Source organism: Alligator mississippiensis, chromosome 15, assembly GCF_030867095.1.
Source record: "Alligator mississippiensis isolate rAllMis1 chromosome 15, rAllMis1, whole genome shotgun sequence".
Classification (NCBI taxonomy): domain Eukaryota; kingdom Metazoa; phylum Chordata; order Crocodylia; family Alligatoridae; genus Alligator; species Alligator mississippiensis.
The window spans coordinates 21122772-21139096 of record NC_081838.1 but is presented as its reverse complement, the minus strand read 5'-3'; the positions used below and the strand labels follow the sequence as shown (position 1 = coordinate 21139096).

The 16325-nt window shown below is 54.9% G+C and overlaps 1 protein-coding gene across 2 annotated transcripts; it reads left to right on the top strand.

The window, feature by feature from the left end:
• The first annotated feature begins 735 nt into the window (after nt 1-735).
• PEX19 (peroxisomal biogenesis factor 19) lies at nt 736-16052 on the top strand. 2 transcript variants are annotated; one of them, XM_006261461.4, is made up of 8 exons: nt 736-839; nt 2196-2302; nt 4249-4393; nt 11594-11679; nt 12024-12185; nt 12264-12440; nt 12716-12760; nt 14783-16052. In XM_006261461.4, exons 1-8 carry the CDS (start codon nt 794-796, stop codon nt 14864-14866), a joined length of 852 nt encoding a protein of 283 aa, XP_006261523.1. In that variant the 5' UTR covers nt 736-793; the 3' UTR covers nt 14867-16052. The 2 variants fall into 2 exon arrangements, with proteins under 2 accessions (XP_006261523.1, XP_006261522.1); XM_006261460.4 differs by having other exon boundaries at nt 4228-4393.
• The last annotated feature ends 273 nt before the right edge of the window (nt 16053-16325 follow it).

Genomic DNA, 16325 nt, shown 5'->3' with positions numbered 1-16325 from the left:
TACAGCATACACAAAGCAGTTTTTTTCAGTGCCCTGGCCGAAAACGTTGCCTACCCCTGGTTTACACCGTCTTTTTTTCCAATTTACAATTGTTTTATATGGCTACCGTAACCGGTAAAACAATGTTTTATGATTACTAAAGGTTTTGATGTTGTATTAATACACAGCCTGTTACCTATGTGTATGAAAAATTTGCTGGTGGTACTTAAGCCTGTAGTGCATGTACATGGTTAATAGGATTCACATGGACTTGGAAGGACTTCTTTGAGGTGACTTTGCTGGACTTTTTGAAGGGTTCTCGGCTGCTGTGTCTTCTCAGGAGTCCCGGCGGCAGGTTTTTCTGGAGTCTCACCTGCTTTCTTAAAGAAAGAGTCCAAGGAAGTTTGCACAGATGAGTTGAGCGACGCAGTGAACTTGTTCGCCGGCGTGGCGTCGTGTCGGATCAAGTGCCATAAAGTCGCAACTGAGGTCAGAAGTTGAAACAGGGCGTCCGTTTATAAACGTTGTAGGTGGGAAACGTTGCAACTCGAAACGTTGTACAGCGCTGCGCCTAGTCCAGCGGACAGGGCAAGAAGTAAAGCGCAAGAAGCGCAACCGAGGCTGCGGACTGCGCAGAGCTGGACGCCCGGAGCGGGTCAGCCCAGGCAGCGCCGCCCCCGCCCACCAGGGGCGCACGCGCGCCGCACGCGGGGCCGCATCCCACCCACACGGGCGCAGGAAGCCGGCCGAGCTCAGAACGAGGCGGGGGGCGGGGTCTGCGGTAGCTCCGCCCAGCTGGGGAGGCAGCGGCAAGATGGCGGCGGCGGGGCCGGACCGGGAGCTGGACGACCTGCTGGACAGTAAGGCCGGGCGGAGCCGGGGCTCAGGGTTGCGGGAACTTCCTTCTTCACATGCGGGGGCCGCCGGGTGCGGGAGCGGGGCGGGAAGGGGCCTCCTTCTCCTCCCCCGAGCCGGGTCTTTGTGCCCCCTCCCGGCACGGCACGGCACGGCACGGCTCGGCTGCCCGGCCCGCGAGGAAGAGGGTTGTGTTGTTCTCCCTGCGGTCCCATCCTCTTTGCACCCCCCCCCCCCCCGCAGCTATTCACCCCCTGTCTTCTCTAGGCAATTGTTGTGCCTTTGTTTTGTTGCCATATGGGAGAGACGCCAGCCTCTGACGTTGTCACGACATCAGAGACGTTCCCTTCTTGGCACGCGCACGTGCCGCGGGTTAAAAAACACGGCTCTTTGCAGAGGTGCAAATGGCACGTGTGTGTGTGTGTGTGTGTGTGTGTGTGTGACACGGTTTCCACGATGGCGCCTCTTGGGAGCACTGCCCTGGTCAGCCGTGTGCAGGGGGTGTCCGACGGGCCTCTCAGAGGTCTAGAGCAGACGCCAGCATCCGAAAGGCAAACCCCTCCTGTGGGTGCAGCAGTCGGCGTTTCCAGGTGCTGCAGCTGAACCTGGCTTTAAGGCGCTGACTGCCAGCAGCATTTGAACCCAGAGGTCCCCGGAGACCAGCACCCCCCAGCGAAGCAATAGGGGCCCAAGTGCTTCGGGAGGGGAGTGGAGCTGCCGTGTGGCCGTGCCAGCTCCTCCCGCCTTGGCTGTTGGGATGCTGAGCCGCCTGGGTCCCGGCTTCTGCAGCGGCCTTTTCGGGGGTGCCAGCCTGAGCCTGAAGAGCTTGATTTAAAAGTAGGAGTGGGATTTCAGAGCACGGGGCAGTCCCCGTGGAGGTCAGGGGCTGTCGCATCCTCTCGCAAATGCTGTGTCGTATTCACTCGGAGCCAGTTGAATCCTTTCACCACCCCTCACTCGGGAACGTTGTGCAGGGATGGCTGCAGTTACGACTGGGCAGCTCAGGCTCAAATGCAGCTGGTGCGACTGAAGGAACAGTTATGTCACCCGTAGGTCGGTGACGGTGTGCTCACATCCCTCTGTCCCCAGTTGAAGCTGCATCTCATCCGCAGCAGGTCTGAATCCCCTTAGCTTGGAGAGCAGTGCGAGGGACTGGCTGGGCGCTGGTGCAGAGTATGGCTCTATACGTGACATCCAAAGACATGTAGTGAACTGCAAACGTCTTGGCTGGCTTCCTCCATGTCATGCTGCTCAGGACTGCCCTGGTGTTGTGGCCTTGGTCTGACTTCCCTTATCTCCCCCTTGTCTGGGACCTGTGTGGTCTTATCCCCTCATCTGAGCTCTCTGCTTTTGCCCTGAAGGTGCTCTTGATGACTTTGACAAGACCAAGCCGGCCCCACCACCCCCAGCGACTGCCGGAGCAGGAGATGCCAGCAGTGCTGAGAAGTCTCCTAACGATGCTGCCAAAGTAAGAGCAGTGACCACCCATGGCTGTATGGGCTGGAAGGGTACGGGGAAGTATTTCCCTTGTCTTAAGCTTGGGCAGAGTTGTTGAACTGGGAACACGTAGCATTTTCTCCCACCCAGTTGTGCAGGGACAGTTGCGCACTATTCAGCATCTTCATCAGTGACTTGTGCAAGGGGGTAGAAAGCACCCTGTTCAAGTTCGCAGATGACACTAAGATGTGGGGTGAAGTGGGTACACTAGTAGGAAGGAACAGGCTGCAAGCAGATCTAGACAGGTTACAGGGGTGGGCCGAAGAGAACAAGATGGGGTTCAACACTGACAAGTCCAGGGTGCTGCACCTGGGGAGGAAGAACCAGCAGCACACCTGCAGCCTGGGGAACTCCCTTCTCACCTGTGTTGAGATAGAAAAGGATCTTGGAGTCATTATTGATGCCAAAATGAACATGGGCTGACAGTGTGGGGATGCGGTCAGGAAGGCCAACCGTACCTTGTCGTGCATCCACAGATGCATCACGAGCAGGGCCAAGGAGGTGATCCTCCCCCTCTATGCGACACTGGTCAGGCCACAGCTGGAGTACTGCATCCAGTTCTGGGCGCCGCACTTCAGGAGGGATGTGGCCAATATGGAGAGGGTCCAAAGGAGGGCCACCTGCATGATCAGGGGTCAGCAGAGCAGGCCCTATGAGGAGAGACTGAGGGACCTGAACCTGTTCAGCCTCCAAAAGAGAAAGCTGAGAGGGGATCTGGCGGCAGTCTGCAAACTAGTCAAGGAGGACCAGCAGGCATTGGGAGAGTCCCTGGTCCCCCAAGCAATCCTGGGAGTTACAAGAAACAGCGGACACAAGCTAGCGGAGGGTAGTTTCAGGCTAGACATTAGGAAGCACTATTTCACTGTCAGGGCGGCTAGGACCTGGAACCAGCTTCCAAAAGAAGTGGTGCTGGCTCCTACCCTGGGGGTCTTTAAAAGGAGGCTGAAGGAACATCTGGCCGGGATCATTTGACCCCAGCACTCTTTCCTGCCATGGCAGGGCGTCGGACTAGATGATCTCCTCAGGTCCCTTCCGACCCTATCAACTGTGAAACTGTGGGTGGGTGGGATGGTCTGGTTCTGGAGCCAGGCACCTCAGTAGCTCAGTAGCCACTTCTCTTCAATCTCATGTCATTGCAGTTGACTGGTTTTATTGCCAGCCTCAGAAGCAGGCTCTGGATGCCCTTGTGTCTTGCATTTACACCTCCGATTTGCTGGGGCACATGTTGAAAGATGAGTCCAATGACAGCTGCCCCAGTCCAGTCAAGCTCAGTAATTGGCAGGTGCTTGGGGTAAAGTTCATGACTTCCAAACATGGTGGGCCAACAAGTGTCCCCAGAAATATTTCCCATTGTGGTAAATGCATTAGGATCCATCTGTGGCAGGGTCTGGGCTGAGCTCAGATTCCTGGAGCGAGATCTGGCCGTCAGAAGTCCTGGCTTCTGTTTTGGCTCTGCTACAGGTTCTTTGTGACCACAGGCAGGCAGCCTCCCTGTTTGTGAAATCGGGATAAAGATGCTAGCTGTATGCCTTTTCTGCCGCCTGGTCTCTTGTGACTGAAAGTGTGCCCATGCAGGCCAGCTGACGTGCCTGGACTTGACATTTGCTGTTCCCAGAATGTTCTGTACCTGTGGGATGGCTTTTATGAAGACTTGGAGTGTTGATCTGTCTAGTTTGTTCTTGCCCAGGTGTCTGTCTGAGGCTAAATTGGGAATTATTGCAAGAGCCTGTTCGCAGGTGATCCCCAGGTGGTTGAATCAGCAGCGGAATTGGATGTTGGACTCTTGCTGGTTTCCCCGGGGGCAGCTGTGTGTTTGCTTGCCTGTCTTCATGGAAAGCCTTGTCTGAGTAGGGCCTGGAGTTCCCACAATCCCACACGATTGTGCTTCTCCTCCAGGACTCTCTGTTTGCCTCCCAGGAAAAGTTCTTCCAGGACTTGTTTGACAGCGAGCTGGCATCGCAGGCCACGGCCGAGTTTGAAAAGGCCATGAAGGAGCTGGCCGAAGAAGAACCTCACCTTGTGGAGCAGTTTCAGAAGCTTTCGGAGGCAGCGGGCAGAGTGGGTGAGTAGGGGCACCGTTCCTCTCTGCGTGGAACCAGCCAGTTATTGGAAGGAGGCAGCTGCCTTTTGTTTAGAGCAGGGCTTGGGAGTCAGGACTTTGGTTTCTGCCCCAGGCTCTGGCTACAGCGGAATATTCCGTCTTGATGCTTCTTTGTCTGTGACTTCCTCTTGGGGCTCTGAAGGGAGTCACCCCCTGCTTGTGGGACAAGGAGGTTCCCCACAGAGAGCCCCCAGGAAAATATTATATGTCTTCCTGGTGTGTTGATTGCCCAGCAGAGGCAGGGGCTGTATAGGCTGCCCACACTGGGGCAGTGCATGCCTCAGCACTGAACAGGAAGGTAAGAGGGGCATTCAGCTTTCACAGTTCCTCCAGGTTTTGGCCTCACAGGCTGCTGCTGCAGAGGTAAGCTGAGGAACAGAAGCATCATCAACTAGTATTTCACTCTGTGAGTTATAAGGGACCTTGCTTATGGGTGATCAGACTGGAAGGCATTTATTTAGCGTGGCCTCTGTATCCAGGAACAGCTGCCTCAAGAGGTGCAAGAAACCCTGAAATCACAAGCGCTGGGTGCTCCTGACCCTAAATGGGCAGAGGCTAGTTGGGGCTGAGGTGATAGAGGGCCAGTAGTCCTGGCAAAACTCCTGAGCTTGTATAGCGATAGGTTCTGCAGCATTCCAGCCAAGCCCTTTGGTATGAACTCGGCTCATCCCAGGCAGTTGTGTCCGTACTGCTTATTCCACCCTGCCCCCACCACAGGTGAAAACACAGTCTTGCTGGGGTAACTGCAGCTATACCACTAGCTTTTGCCAGCACACTTTGGCTGATAATGAATCATACTTCCTCATGCCCAGACCTAAAAAAAAATCTGGGTTGGCACCGTATGTAGCTGACGTACTGGTATAGATGCTGTGTTATCTGTCTGTGTGAACTTGGGAAGAAATACACACTTTCCTGCTCTAAAGCAACTGTTTTAATAGTATAATAGCATCCACCCAAGGCAGGACGAGTGTAGCTAGACTGGTGGAATGCTCCAGCTGATGTGGCAGTACTGCCAGCTCCTGCAGCACTTACAGGTAGCAAAAATCCTGTGACAGGCAAGTCTGTTTCTTAAAACAGACATTTACTCTCTTGACTGGGCCCTGGTTTCTGGGGCTGAGGTCACAAGTGAGAGGTGCTAGTGCTGCCAGGGGGTTGAATTTCCTGTCTGTGAGCCCTGTTCATCTCCAACCTGCTCAGGCCTGGTGTTGCCTTGTGTAGTTTGTGCAGAATTCAGCCCATTGTCAGCACCTTCAGGCAATCTCTTCTGAGTGGCCTTCAGGCTCTTGGAACTTAAACTCCCCTGAGGCTATCCCGTTCCTTTTTGTCATTCTCTGTGAACGCGCATTGTCTTGGCCTTGCCAGTACAGGCAGTCCCCACTTAGTGCTCTTAATTGGTTCCTGAACAAATGAGCGTTAAGCAAAATAATGTTAAGCGAAACCGAAAGTTTTTGACGAACCAAGATGGCAACCATGAGCATTATAACGAAACTCACTAAGCACCAAGCAAAACTTGGGTATCAATGTAAAACAAGCGTTATAGCAAAATAGCACTAAGCAAAACAGCGTTAAGCGGGGGTTGCCTGTATTGCAGTGCAAAGGAAACTGAATCCTCAAAGGGGTCAGCAAATGTTTTTTGCCAGACCATCTGGCAGTGTACTTGTCCTGGAAGAGACTTGCTTAGCAGACAAAATAATGTGGTATGAGGGGGCAAAATATGGGCATTTTGAAGGGATTTGAACCTGAAAACTCCTATCCTAGGGCTGGAAACAATGGCTGTGACCAGTGGGCAGCCGTGTAACAAACCACACTCCTCTAGCTGGGGCTGTGTGCAAGGCTTTTACAAAGGGAGCTGATGAGGATCCATTTAGCTGTGGGGGAAACCAAAGTATAGGTGGGGCAGCAACTTTCCTGAGGCCCCAAAGCCATCTGTGAGCAAAAGTTGAATCTTGACTTCCTGGCCAGCCCCTTTCTGCTGCCCTCCCATGCCTTGTTCAGTAAGTTTGGGGCAGCTGAATTCCGGCAGCCTAATCCTCTTCTAGCCCAGCCTGTTTCTCTCACATCATCACAATGTTGCTGTGTTCATTTTGCCAGGATTTCAGTCCCCAGGTTCGCTGCACTGGCAGTTTATAACTGGTCACAACTTGCATCTTGGCATCATGCAGCTTGGGAAGGGACGTGCTCCCCAGGCTGCTGGGCTGGGTCTGCCTCTGCTCAGGCTTCCCTTCTTCTGCGGGGGCTGCAGCACTAGCTCTTCCCTCCCCCCAAAAACAGGGGCGGTGGCCCAGCAGCTGATTCCCTGAGCAGGCACTCATGCTTATGCTCACAGTGTCTCCTGGGAGCCAATGCATTCAGTGGTTCCACAACCTGGTCACTCCTGGTAGCAACTAGCACAGGGCTAGAGGAGCAGTGAGGCCTGGGTAAGTGTCACCTAGCTCAGCCTCCTACCCTCCTAAGTATTCTTTGGCTGAAGCCCTGAGTCCTTTGAGGAGTCCAGGATCCAACTCCTCCTCTCCCTCCAGTGGTGGCTCCTGCAGTTGCACAGAACCTCTCTGCTGAGAGAGCATGGCCTTCAGTTCTGCTCAAGCTTCAGGATCCCTGCAACCTCCACACAGACCCTCAAGGCTTCGTTGGTAATGACCGTGCTCTGCCAGCAGCACTCAGGTGACTGACAGCAGCTGCCAACGCAGGTGTACACCCACATGCTTCTGTCGGTCCTGTGTGGCACCGCTCAGCAGCTGCACCACTCCTCACATTGCAACCCAGGGAAGTCAGCGGCTGTGATGGCTGACAGAGGGTGAAGGAGTGTCTGTCTGCCAGTGGGCACCTGACTGCATGTGCTCAGAGCTCTGTGCTGCGCAGCTGTGGTGCAGACCAAGCCCTGGGCTACCGATAGCTGCTGTCTGTCCTGTATGAGGGTTTTCCAGTGTCCAGTCCATAGCTCCCATCAGAATTTAGAGGCCTTGTTTATCCAGAATGTGGCCATTGTGTCCCCAGCTCTTGCTGATTTGAATAGAAGCCGTCAAAGTTTAATGACCCTGGTTGCTCCTGGCTGGGGTGTTGTGTAAGGGTCCTGGTAGGTGGCTGATTCGCTGCCACAGAGCCACATGGTGAGCCAGCCACATTGTGACCCCACCCCACCAGCTGCATGGGAGGCTTTCTGAGCCATTGAAGACCCTGTGGGGTTGATGGACCCAGCCTCTGAGCCAAACTGGCATGTCCCTTGGGCCAATTGGCAGCTTTAGGGTGGTACGGCACAGGGCGCTGAGGCAGTTTCAGGCAGTGCCAGGAACAGGGAGTCCGGCTGAACAGCAGGCTGGAGCTCATCCTGGCAGACTGGCAGTTACCCGTTACTTCCCACCTCATCAGCCTGAATGCTAGGTTTAAGGCCCTGTTCTTGCTGGGCCTGGGCTGGGGCTGTGCCATCTGTCTGCTCTGGGATGGCTCTGGTTTCTCCTTGGTCTGTTAATATTTAACCCTGGAAAGCTTGTTTCCTTAGACCTCAGTCCCTCTGGTGGCAAGGGCACTGTGCAAGCAGATCCTGGGGGGGAGGGAGGGGGCATGGGCTATCTTTGTCCCACTTAACCCGGTGGCCTGAGCAAAACAGCAAGTGCAGCTGTTCCAACTATGTTGTCAGCTGCTGCAGCTGAGGTGCCTGCCTGGGGCCCTGAGCAACTTGCTGTGCCGGCTGTGCTCCCTGGACACAGAGAGAGGTCAGATTGATCGGGCTTTGGCTGTGAGTTACTGGGTTGGTCCCAGCACATCATCTCCTGTGCACAAACTGGGACTAGGACAAGCTGTTCCCTCAGCAGGGGCAGGGCCAGTATTGACCCTCTGATGGATTCTGAGGACCAAGAAATGTTTGAGGAGCCTGTCCCACCACAATCAAATACTCGCAGCATAAGAGTATCTACATTCTTAATGGCAAATTCAGAACCAAAATACAGAAAAGATATAAATGTCTAAACATTGCTTAAATGATCAAAACTTCTAAAATGCACATTTATCTAAAGGCATCTAATACCATCTTACTGATATTCAAAAGCAACTTCGTCTTAAAATCTTTAAAAGCCTTTAACAGGTGTCCAGTCGAAGAGAGAGAGGACCTTTTTACCCAGGTTTCAAAAAACTAAATTGCTAAATAGCACTAACCAGTAGGGCTGTACAAGGCTTCGGACAGAGCTTCGGATCTGGAGAAGCTTTAGACACTTCGGCGTCCGAAGCAGCATGTCCAGATCGAAGCGCTGGCTTCGTCAGGCTTTCCGAAGCGGTTCAGAAAAGCTTTGGAGCCACTTCGGCGATCCGGCCGTAGGGTATAATGGGGAAACAATGAAATATGTATAACTTTGTTGTTTTTTGTCTGATTTGGATGAAATTTGCAGGGATTGTAGTCTTTGCTGAGCACATGAAGCCTGCCAGTTTTCAAGAAGATTGGTGCAGGGGTTTGTGGGAAACTGCACCTCAAGCTGCAGACAGGCAAAACTCGTGCCATGGATGACACTGCGTGTGTTAAGGCGCAGCGGGGTGACAGCTGCAGGGATGGTGGCACCAGCTGCGGCCACAAAGCCTGCCAGCTGTCGAGGAGATCTGTGCAGGGGGGTTCTGGGGCCTTGCACCTCTAGCTGCTGACAGGCAAAACTTGTGACATGGGTGCTTGTGGGAATGACTGTCTCTGTCTTGGGGCGTGGGAGACACTACCACAGGCCTGGCTGCTATGCTACTGTGTTCCCAGTTACCACCCAATCATGATTCACTCAGGGACCAGCTCAATACATAGGACCTAGCTAATGTAGCCAGTTAATTACCATAAATTAACACCTACAAAAGCAGAGACTAAGGAGAGGAAATAATTAATATAGACGGTCAACTCCCCCAAGACAGAGACAGTCAGTTGCACAAGCACCCAGGGCATGAGTTTTGTCTGTCAGCAGTTAGAGGTGCCCGGCCCCAGAACCCCCCTGCACCGATCTCCTCGACAGCTGGCAGGCGTCATGGCCGCAGCAGGGGCCACCATCCCTGCAGCTTTCACCCTGCTGCACCTTACCACACAAAGTGTCACCCATGACACGAGTTTTGCTTGTCTGCAGCTTGAGGTGCAGTTCCCCCCAAACCCCTGCACCAATCTTAAAACTTGGCAGGCTTTGTGGCTTCACCAGGAGCCACTACCTCTGCAGTTTTCACCCCCCTGTGGTGTAACACATACATGTGACATGAGTTTTGCTTTCAAGAATTTGGGGTACAGTTCCCCCCAAACCCCTGCACTGATCTTGTTGAAACTTGGCAGACTCCACGCTCTCAGCAGGGGCTACCACCCCTACAACTATCATCCAAATCAGACAAAAAAACAACAAAGTTATAGATATTTAATTGATTTCCCCATTATACCCTATGGCTAGATCTCCAAGGCAGCTCCGAAGCTTCGGAGCCGCTTCAGCTGGATTGAGGCGGAAACCCAGTCCAGAGCTCCGGATCGGATCACTGGTATCCAAAGCAGCCGGATCCAAAGTCGGATTGGATCACCGCCGACTCACACAGGCCTACTAACCAGGTTCATCTACAAGTGGGAAGTTCAGCAGGAACCATAGTTCAAGACTGAAGGGGAAAAATCCCAAAGTGGACCCAGTTTTTATGACCTGTTGCTTGGTTAAAATATTAAAGCAGTTAATAAGGTATAAAAATATAGAAGCGCTCCTAATAGGTGCTACTCTAGTTAATAGTTATCTGCCTATTCTTACTCCCTATATAAGTGTTGCCTTGTCTAAGATTACCATCATCTGTCATCAAACCACTGAAGTACCTGAAGTGGCTTTACAACCTTTACCCTACTTTTTTCAGTCCATCTTTCCTAAGTTTTCTAAAATGGCTCCCACCTTGTGACACTTCCTTTGTTTAAACTACAGCCAGGCAAATACAATCAACTCAATTCTATCCTATCATTAAATAGCCTAAGGCCTACTGTAGTCTATGCAGGGAGTGCATGAAGCACTCACTGTGGTTCTGAAAGTGCTCATGGATCTGCAAAGTTTCTGCAGCTGCCTTCAGGCCTCAGGGGTTTGGAGGGATGGTGGAGAGGTGAGAATTGTGGCTGTGAGGAACCACATGCCCCCATCAGGCTGATCCCAAATACAAGTTGTCGATGTGCTAGGGAGCAGGGAGCTAAGTGCAGCAGCAAAGCTTCGGATGTGGTGGGGAGGGTACTGACTCCCTTGACTTGCATTTACACCTTGTGGCTGTGAAGATCTTGTCTAGCACAGAACAGAGCTCCCTTGAGATGCAGAGTGCTGTGGGGCTTCACACGTGCAATGATTGCTGATTTGGTCCCTTCCCCTGGAAAGCTCCATTTAACCCCCTTCCATTTATCTGATTGGAGGCAACGGTAGGAGCTGCCAGCTTTTCACTACAAGCCTCTGAACTCTGCAGGGAGCACACAGGTCTAGGTTTGAGCTCTGTAGAACCCTTTAGCTAGCCAGGGCGGCTGAGCTGTCTCGGCATTCTCCATTTGGAGACACTGCAACTACAGTACCATTGTGGGTATGTGAGGCCTAGCAAGGGATGGAAACCTGTGGGGTACGTGGTCCTGCCTTGCCCCACCTTGGTGTACCCTATGGACTGTGCCCTGCTATGGGACCTGCCTCTAGAAACAACCTGTGAAAGCTCTTTGCAAATCTTTTGGCTCTGGGCAACCTCTTGCTTTGGACACGATGGGGAAAACACCAGGCTGTTCCTTGCCCTCCTGGCAGGTTGGGGTGGGCTCTCCCAGTGCTGCTTAGGCTGGGTAAAAAGACCAGATGCCGGGTGCCTTGTAGATGTGGCGTGGAGTTCTGTCTCCATTCCTGGTTATCAGCAGACTTCTGATGTCATGTGAAGTCATCAAGGTGCCATGGCCCCTGGATAGGACATCATACCAGGACTGGAAAGCGCTGAGCCCCCAGGGTCTGTCCCTCCTAGGTCAGTCTGTCTGCTGCTTTGCAGTGTGTGGAGATGAGAGCAGCGGGAAAGCTAAGCACAGTGGATACCAAGGCAGCCAGTGTTTGCATCCCCCAGCTCCAGCTCTAGCCCATTTGGAAATCTTCCCCTCCAATGTGGAAGAGCTGAGAGCGCTGAGCCCCCAAGAACCTGGTTATTTGATAGCTACCTAACCAAGCCTCTTCCTGGTGTCCCCAGGAAGTGATGCTGCATCCCAGCAAGAGTTCACCTCCTGTCTGAAAGAGACGCTCAGTGGCTTAGCCAAGAACGCCAATGACCTCCAGGTGAGAGTTCAGCGGGGGCTTGTTCCGAGGGTCCTGGGATCAGGGTGATGATGGGTGGCCATGGGCTGGCCTCTCCTAAAGGAGAGCAGTCTAGAAACATGCCGGGCACACGCAGGAGTGATGTTTCCTGCTCCTTAAATATCAGGCCTGTTGTTCACTGGGAGCCAAACCACATGACTCATGTCATGCTCTATGGGGGAGTGAGTGGCAGCTCAGCAGGGGGTGTTCTCACCTCGGTGCCACTGGAGCTCCCTGCACGCTTGCCTGTGGGTTAGCAACTGGCAAATGCTGTGCCATGCCTGCAGGGCCGCATAGGCCTCACTCCGGGCCCTGCTTCCCCGCAGAACCCCAGTGTATCCGAAGAGGAGCTGGCAAAAGCCATGGAAAGCCTGGGCATGGAGGAGGGCGAGGGCGAGGGGAACATCCTGCCCATCATGCAGAGCATCATGCAGAACCTACTCTCCAAGGACGTGCTCTACCCCTCCCTCAAAGAAATCACAGAGAAAGTAAGTGGTGGGTGCTGGTGGCGGCGCAGCCCCTGTCCCCACCCCAGTCTCCACATCTCCGTCTCCTTTGCCCTCTAGTACCCCGAGTGGCTGCACAGCCACCGTGACTCCCTGCCTGAAGAGCAGTATGAGAAGTACCAGGAGCAGCACAGCATCATGGGGAAAATCTGCCAGCAGTTTGAGGCCGAGCAGCCGACGGACAGTGATGTCGAGCAGAAGGCTCGCTTTGAGATGGTCTTGGACCTCATGCAGCAGGTGAGAAGTTGGGCCTCGTCCTGGAAAGCAGCATCCAGGGAGATGTAGCCCCTCTCTCGGCATTTTTGGCTCTTGAATCCCTGTCCTCTGGGGGCTGGGCCTGGCTACAGCCTGGTGGCAGAGCCACAAGCAGTGATCATCTCAGGCCATGTCTGACTGCATTGGGATCTAGGTGCCTAGTGAGAGGCTGTGTGCCCCCTCCTCCTCCCCCCAGCACATATGCCCTAGATGCTGCTTAGAGCTGCACTCTCTGATACTGCCGGTCTCTCTTCCAGCTGCAGGACTTGGGGCATCCTCCGAAGGAGCTGGCGGGGGAGTCGGTGAGTGTGCTGGGGCATTTTGTAGGGGTCTTGGTGCTGGGCTCCCACCCCCTGGGCAGCCAAGGGAGTCAGGCTGGCTGGACCATGGACTCGCCATTCTCCTCTCCACATCCTGGGGTCTAGGAGCAGCCATGCAGCCTCACACTTCCTGGCTGTGGGGTGCTTGGAGGCTGGGGAGGTAGCACTGCTCTGCCTGTGGGCTGCCCCTCCTGGTAGGTCCTGGATGGGTCATCTCCTGCTGTGGTCCAGCCAACCTGTTCCTGGTGGCAGTGGGGAGGGAGGGCAGACAGCACTGGCAAGAAACCAGGTCAGCAGACTGAAAAAGGAGAGCTCTTCCTGAGCAAACCCAGAGGTGCTGCCTCCCTCTAGCCCATCATGATGAGAAGAGTCATTGCACTGGGGAGCACTGACACAGTCCCATCCCCATCAGATAGGGTCAAGCGGGCACAGGAATATCCCATACTGGCGCTTCCAGGTAACTATCAAGAAATCGCTCCTGAGCCAGAACTTGCTCACAGGCCAGGCCAGGATCCTGAGATGGCCCCCCAGCCCACCCACATCCTTGCCTGCCCTCTGGCTGCAAGGGCACCTGCTCTGGGGGGTTCTCTGCTCACCACTTCACTGCTGGGATCTGGCACAGGGAGAATCCCGGTCCCTGCACAGCCCCAGGCCGAGCAAGGTAGGCTGTAGAGCCAGCAGGGCTTTCTTCTCCAGCTGTGAGGTTCCAGGCCCTGCATTAGGGTGGGTGCTGATGTCTTCCTGCCAAGGCTTGTTTTGCTTTTTCCCCCATTGTCAGCGCGAAATGTGGGGAGGAGAGTGCACTCTGAGGAACGCAGCCTGCAGGGCTTGGCGCTGGGCAGATAGCTGTGTTATTTGGGAGCCCAGGACTGCAAAAGAGAGCTGCCCACCTTGAGACTGGCATCAGCCCAGGCTGGTCTTAACCCTTTCCTTGCCACACCCTCTCCTGAATCAGGGCTTGGAACTGAGCTGCTTTTGCAGACCTTTGCCCTCTGCTGCTGGCTGGCTTAGTGCTGTAGCTCTTGTCTCAGGAGTGCAGGACTCAGGCCTGTCTTCTGCCTGGCCCTTCCCCTGGAGTCCTGCACACAGCTGGGCCGGGGGAGCTCCCACGTGCTCTGAGACTGCAGACAGCCCTTGGCAGCTCTGCCCCTGCCCTACCCTGCCCATGCAGGGATGGTGCCTCCTTTGCGAGCATGTCACTGCCCTCTGCTGACTGCTAGCAGAATTGCCCTTTTTGGTCCTGAGTGCTCCACAGCCTGGTTCATCTTGGGCAATGGGATTTCTAGGGGAGAAGGCTGCCCCCTCCCTCTTCTCCCCCTCCATGACCTGGTCGGGTGTGTTCGAGAGGATGGGATGGTTCTGAAATGCCTGGGCCCCAACCTCATCCCTCCTTCCCCTTGTCAGGCTCTTGTCAGTGACCTGGCTCGACCCCAGTCTCAGGTAGTGCTGTGGGATCTGCTTGGGAGAAGATTTGGGAGCAGGACTTGCTGTTAGGGCCTGATTTTCACCCCTGCTCCCTAGAAAGTGCCCTGGTGCCAGGCGTCTGGCTGCATGGCCTGTCACCAACAGGAGGAAATGGCAAGCTAGTTGTGGCTGGACAGAGTCAGGATCAGTGTGAGCCAGCTTGCAGGATGGGATGCACTTTACTCCTCCCCGTGGCAGGTCACAGCAGAGATCAGCTTGGGAGCTGTCCCAGGAACCCAGTACGCTCCTGGCTCAGGATTGGCACATTGTTCCATGAGCCTCGGGGGCTGTCCAGGGAGTTTCCAGGAGCAGGCTGGGTGGGGAGGGCCTCTTGCCTGGAGCCCTGCAGCTTCCTGTGCTCCAGGGAGACCTTCTCTCTGATGGAGGAAGCAGCCAGAGCCTTGGGAGGTGAGCTGGGACTCCTGAGTTTTCTCATCTTGCCCGAGTTGGCCTTGAGAGGCCCCAGTCCTGTTGTGAAGTCTGGACACGTTGTGGCCAGGCCTCGCTGTTCCACCTCCTGATCCTGCTTTTTCTCCGCAGCCCCCAGGCCTGAACTTCGACCTTGAGGGGCTGAACCTGCCGGACGCAGCCAGCGCTGGAGGCGAACAGTGTCGGATCATGTGACCCCACTCCCCCGCAGTCATGGCGAGGGGGGACAGGTGCTAGCAGGGGCACAGGCCCTGCCCTGGCTGCGGTGTCTAGAGCTCATTAACCTATAATCACAGCCCCGCTAGGGGGACCTAATCGGAGGCCTCCAGAGAGGCCAGGACTAACGGACTGGTGCCTGGCAGGGTTGTCTGGAGCACTGCCCTGGCCTGGGCCCTCTGCCCTGGAGGTGCCCCAGACTGGTGCTCTCACTCTTCCTACTTAACCCCATGGGTGCTGGGGTCTTGTGGAGCAACCCCTGCTGTAGGATGCATCTTAGGAAGCGCAGGGCTGCATTTGATCGATTGTGCTGTGAAATCCGTTCCCGGCTGGAAGGAACAACCATCTCCCTTGGCCCAGGTACTTCTGATTTAAGCCCCTTCCTGCTGCACAGATCCCCAGATGGGCAGGGCTGGGGGAACTTTGCTATCTGTCTGCTACAACTGAGCCATCGGGCTCAGGCTCCCATCCTGCCCTGCCTGCCAACAGTCTCTGGTGGTCAGCAATGCAGGGGCACATCCCCTCGAGGACAGGGAGGGAATGGGTTAATCAACTCCCTTGAAAGGGGGAAAGGAGTTGCAGCTTGCTGCAGTCTGTGCCAGGCTGGCATTCCCTTCACTTGGCCTGCATCAGCAGCAGCCAGGACCTCCATCTCCATTTGAAGCAGCTGGGTTTATTCTTTAGTCCACCAGCTGCTGCCTTTGCTAAAGCAATGCCAGTCCCAGCCCCCAGGAGCAGCTGGTGTAAGACCTGCCTGACCCCTCAGACCTCCTGTACCTGACACCAGCAGTCACTGCCCTGGGAGACCCCTGCTCATGGTGGTTTGTGCAGCGCCTCCTTGACTAGGACCTTTGAATCTGGGCACAGGGGGAGGTCTTCCAGGAGTGAGGCTCTGTCTTGCCTGCCCATGACCTTGCTGACTTCGGTTTCAATTGCTGGCCGTTATGTACAGGGAGGATGTTGTTCCTCCTAGCATGCAGCCCCCTCTGGAGAGGCACAGAGGCTGCGTCAGGATTGCCCCTGGAGCAGGAATGTTCCCGGGGCTGCTGCTGGCCAGTGTCCAGGTGTCAGCTCTGGTGGGACTTCCCCGCCCCTGCTGGCAGGACTTGGCTGTACGTGATGGGTTACCTGAATGACCCAAATAAAGGTGGTGGCAATCTCCCTGGCTCTGTTCCTGTCTCCCTCTATGGGCTCGGGGAGGGGACCCTGATGGGGGAGAGCTGTCCTCTGGGCACTGACAGCCACACAGCTCCACTCCCCCCTCCGGGTTCATCCTTGTTCAGGGCAGTACCATGGGCTCTGGCCACTGGGCTCTGCTTCCCCTTGTGGGGACACCTCCAGCTATATGGTAACAGGAAAGTGGCACACAGCAGGGGGTTGCGGCTGCCCTGGCTGCTCTTGATAGGGAGAATCTCTCAAAGCTCCTCCCAGGTTGCTT

What these genes read in the sequence shown, in the direction of transcription:
- PEX19 (XM_006261460.4), top strand. Translation starts at nt 794, where the DNA reads ATGGCGGCGGCGGGGCCGGACCGGGAGCTGGACGACCTGCTGGACA. An exon ending in GCTGGACGACCTGCTGGACA is followed by an intron (nt 840 to 2,195) that starts GTAAGGCCGGGC and finishes TTTGCCCTGAAG; the next exon opens with GTGCTCTTGATGACTTTGAC. An exon ending in AGGAGCTGGCGGGGGAGTCG is followed by an intron (nt 12,761 to 14,782) that starts GTGAGTGTGCTG and finishes TTTTCTCCGCAG; the next exon opens with CCCCCAGGCCTGAACTTCGA.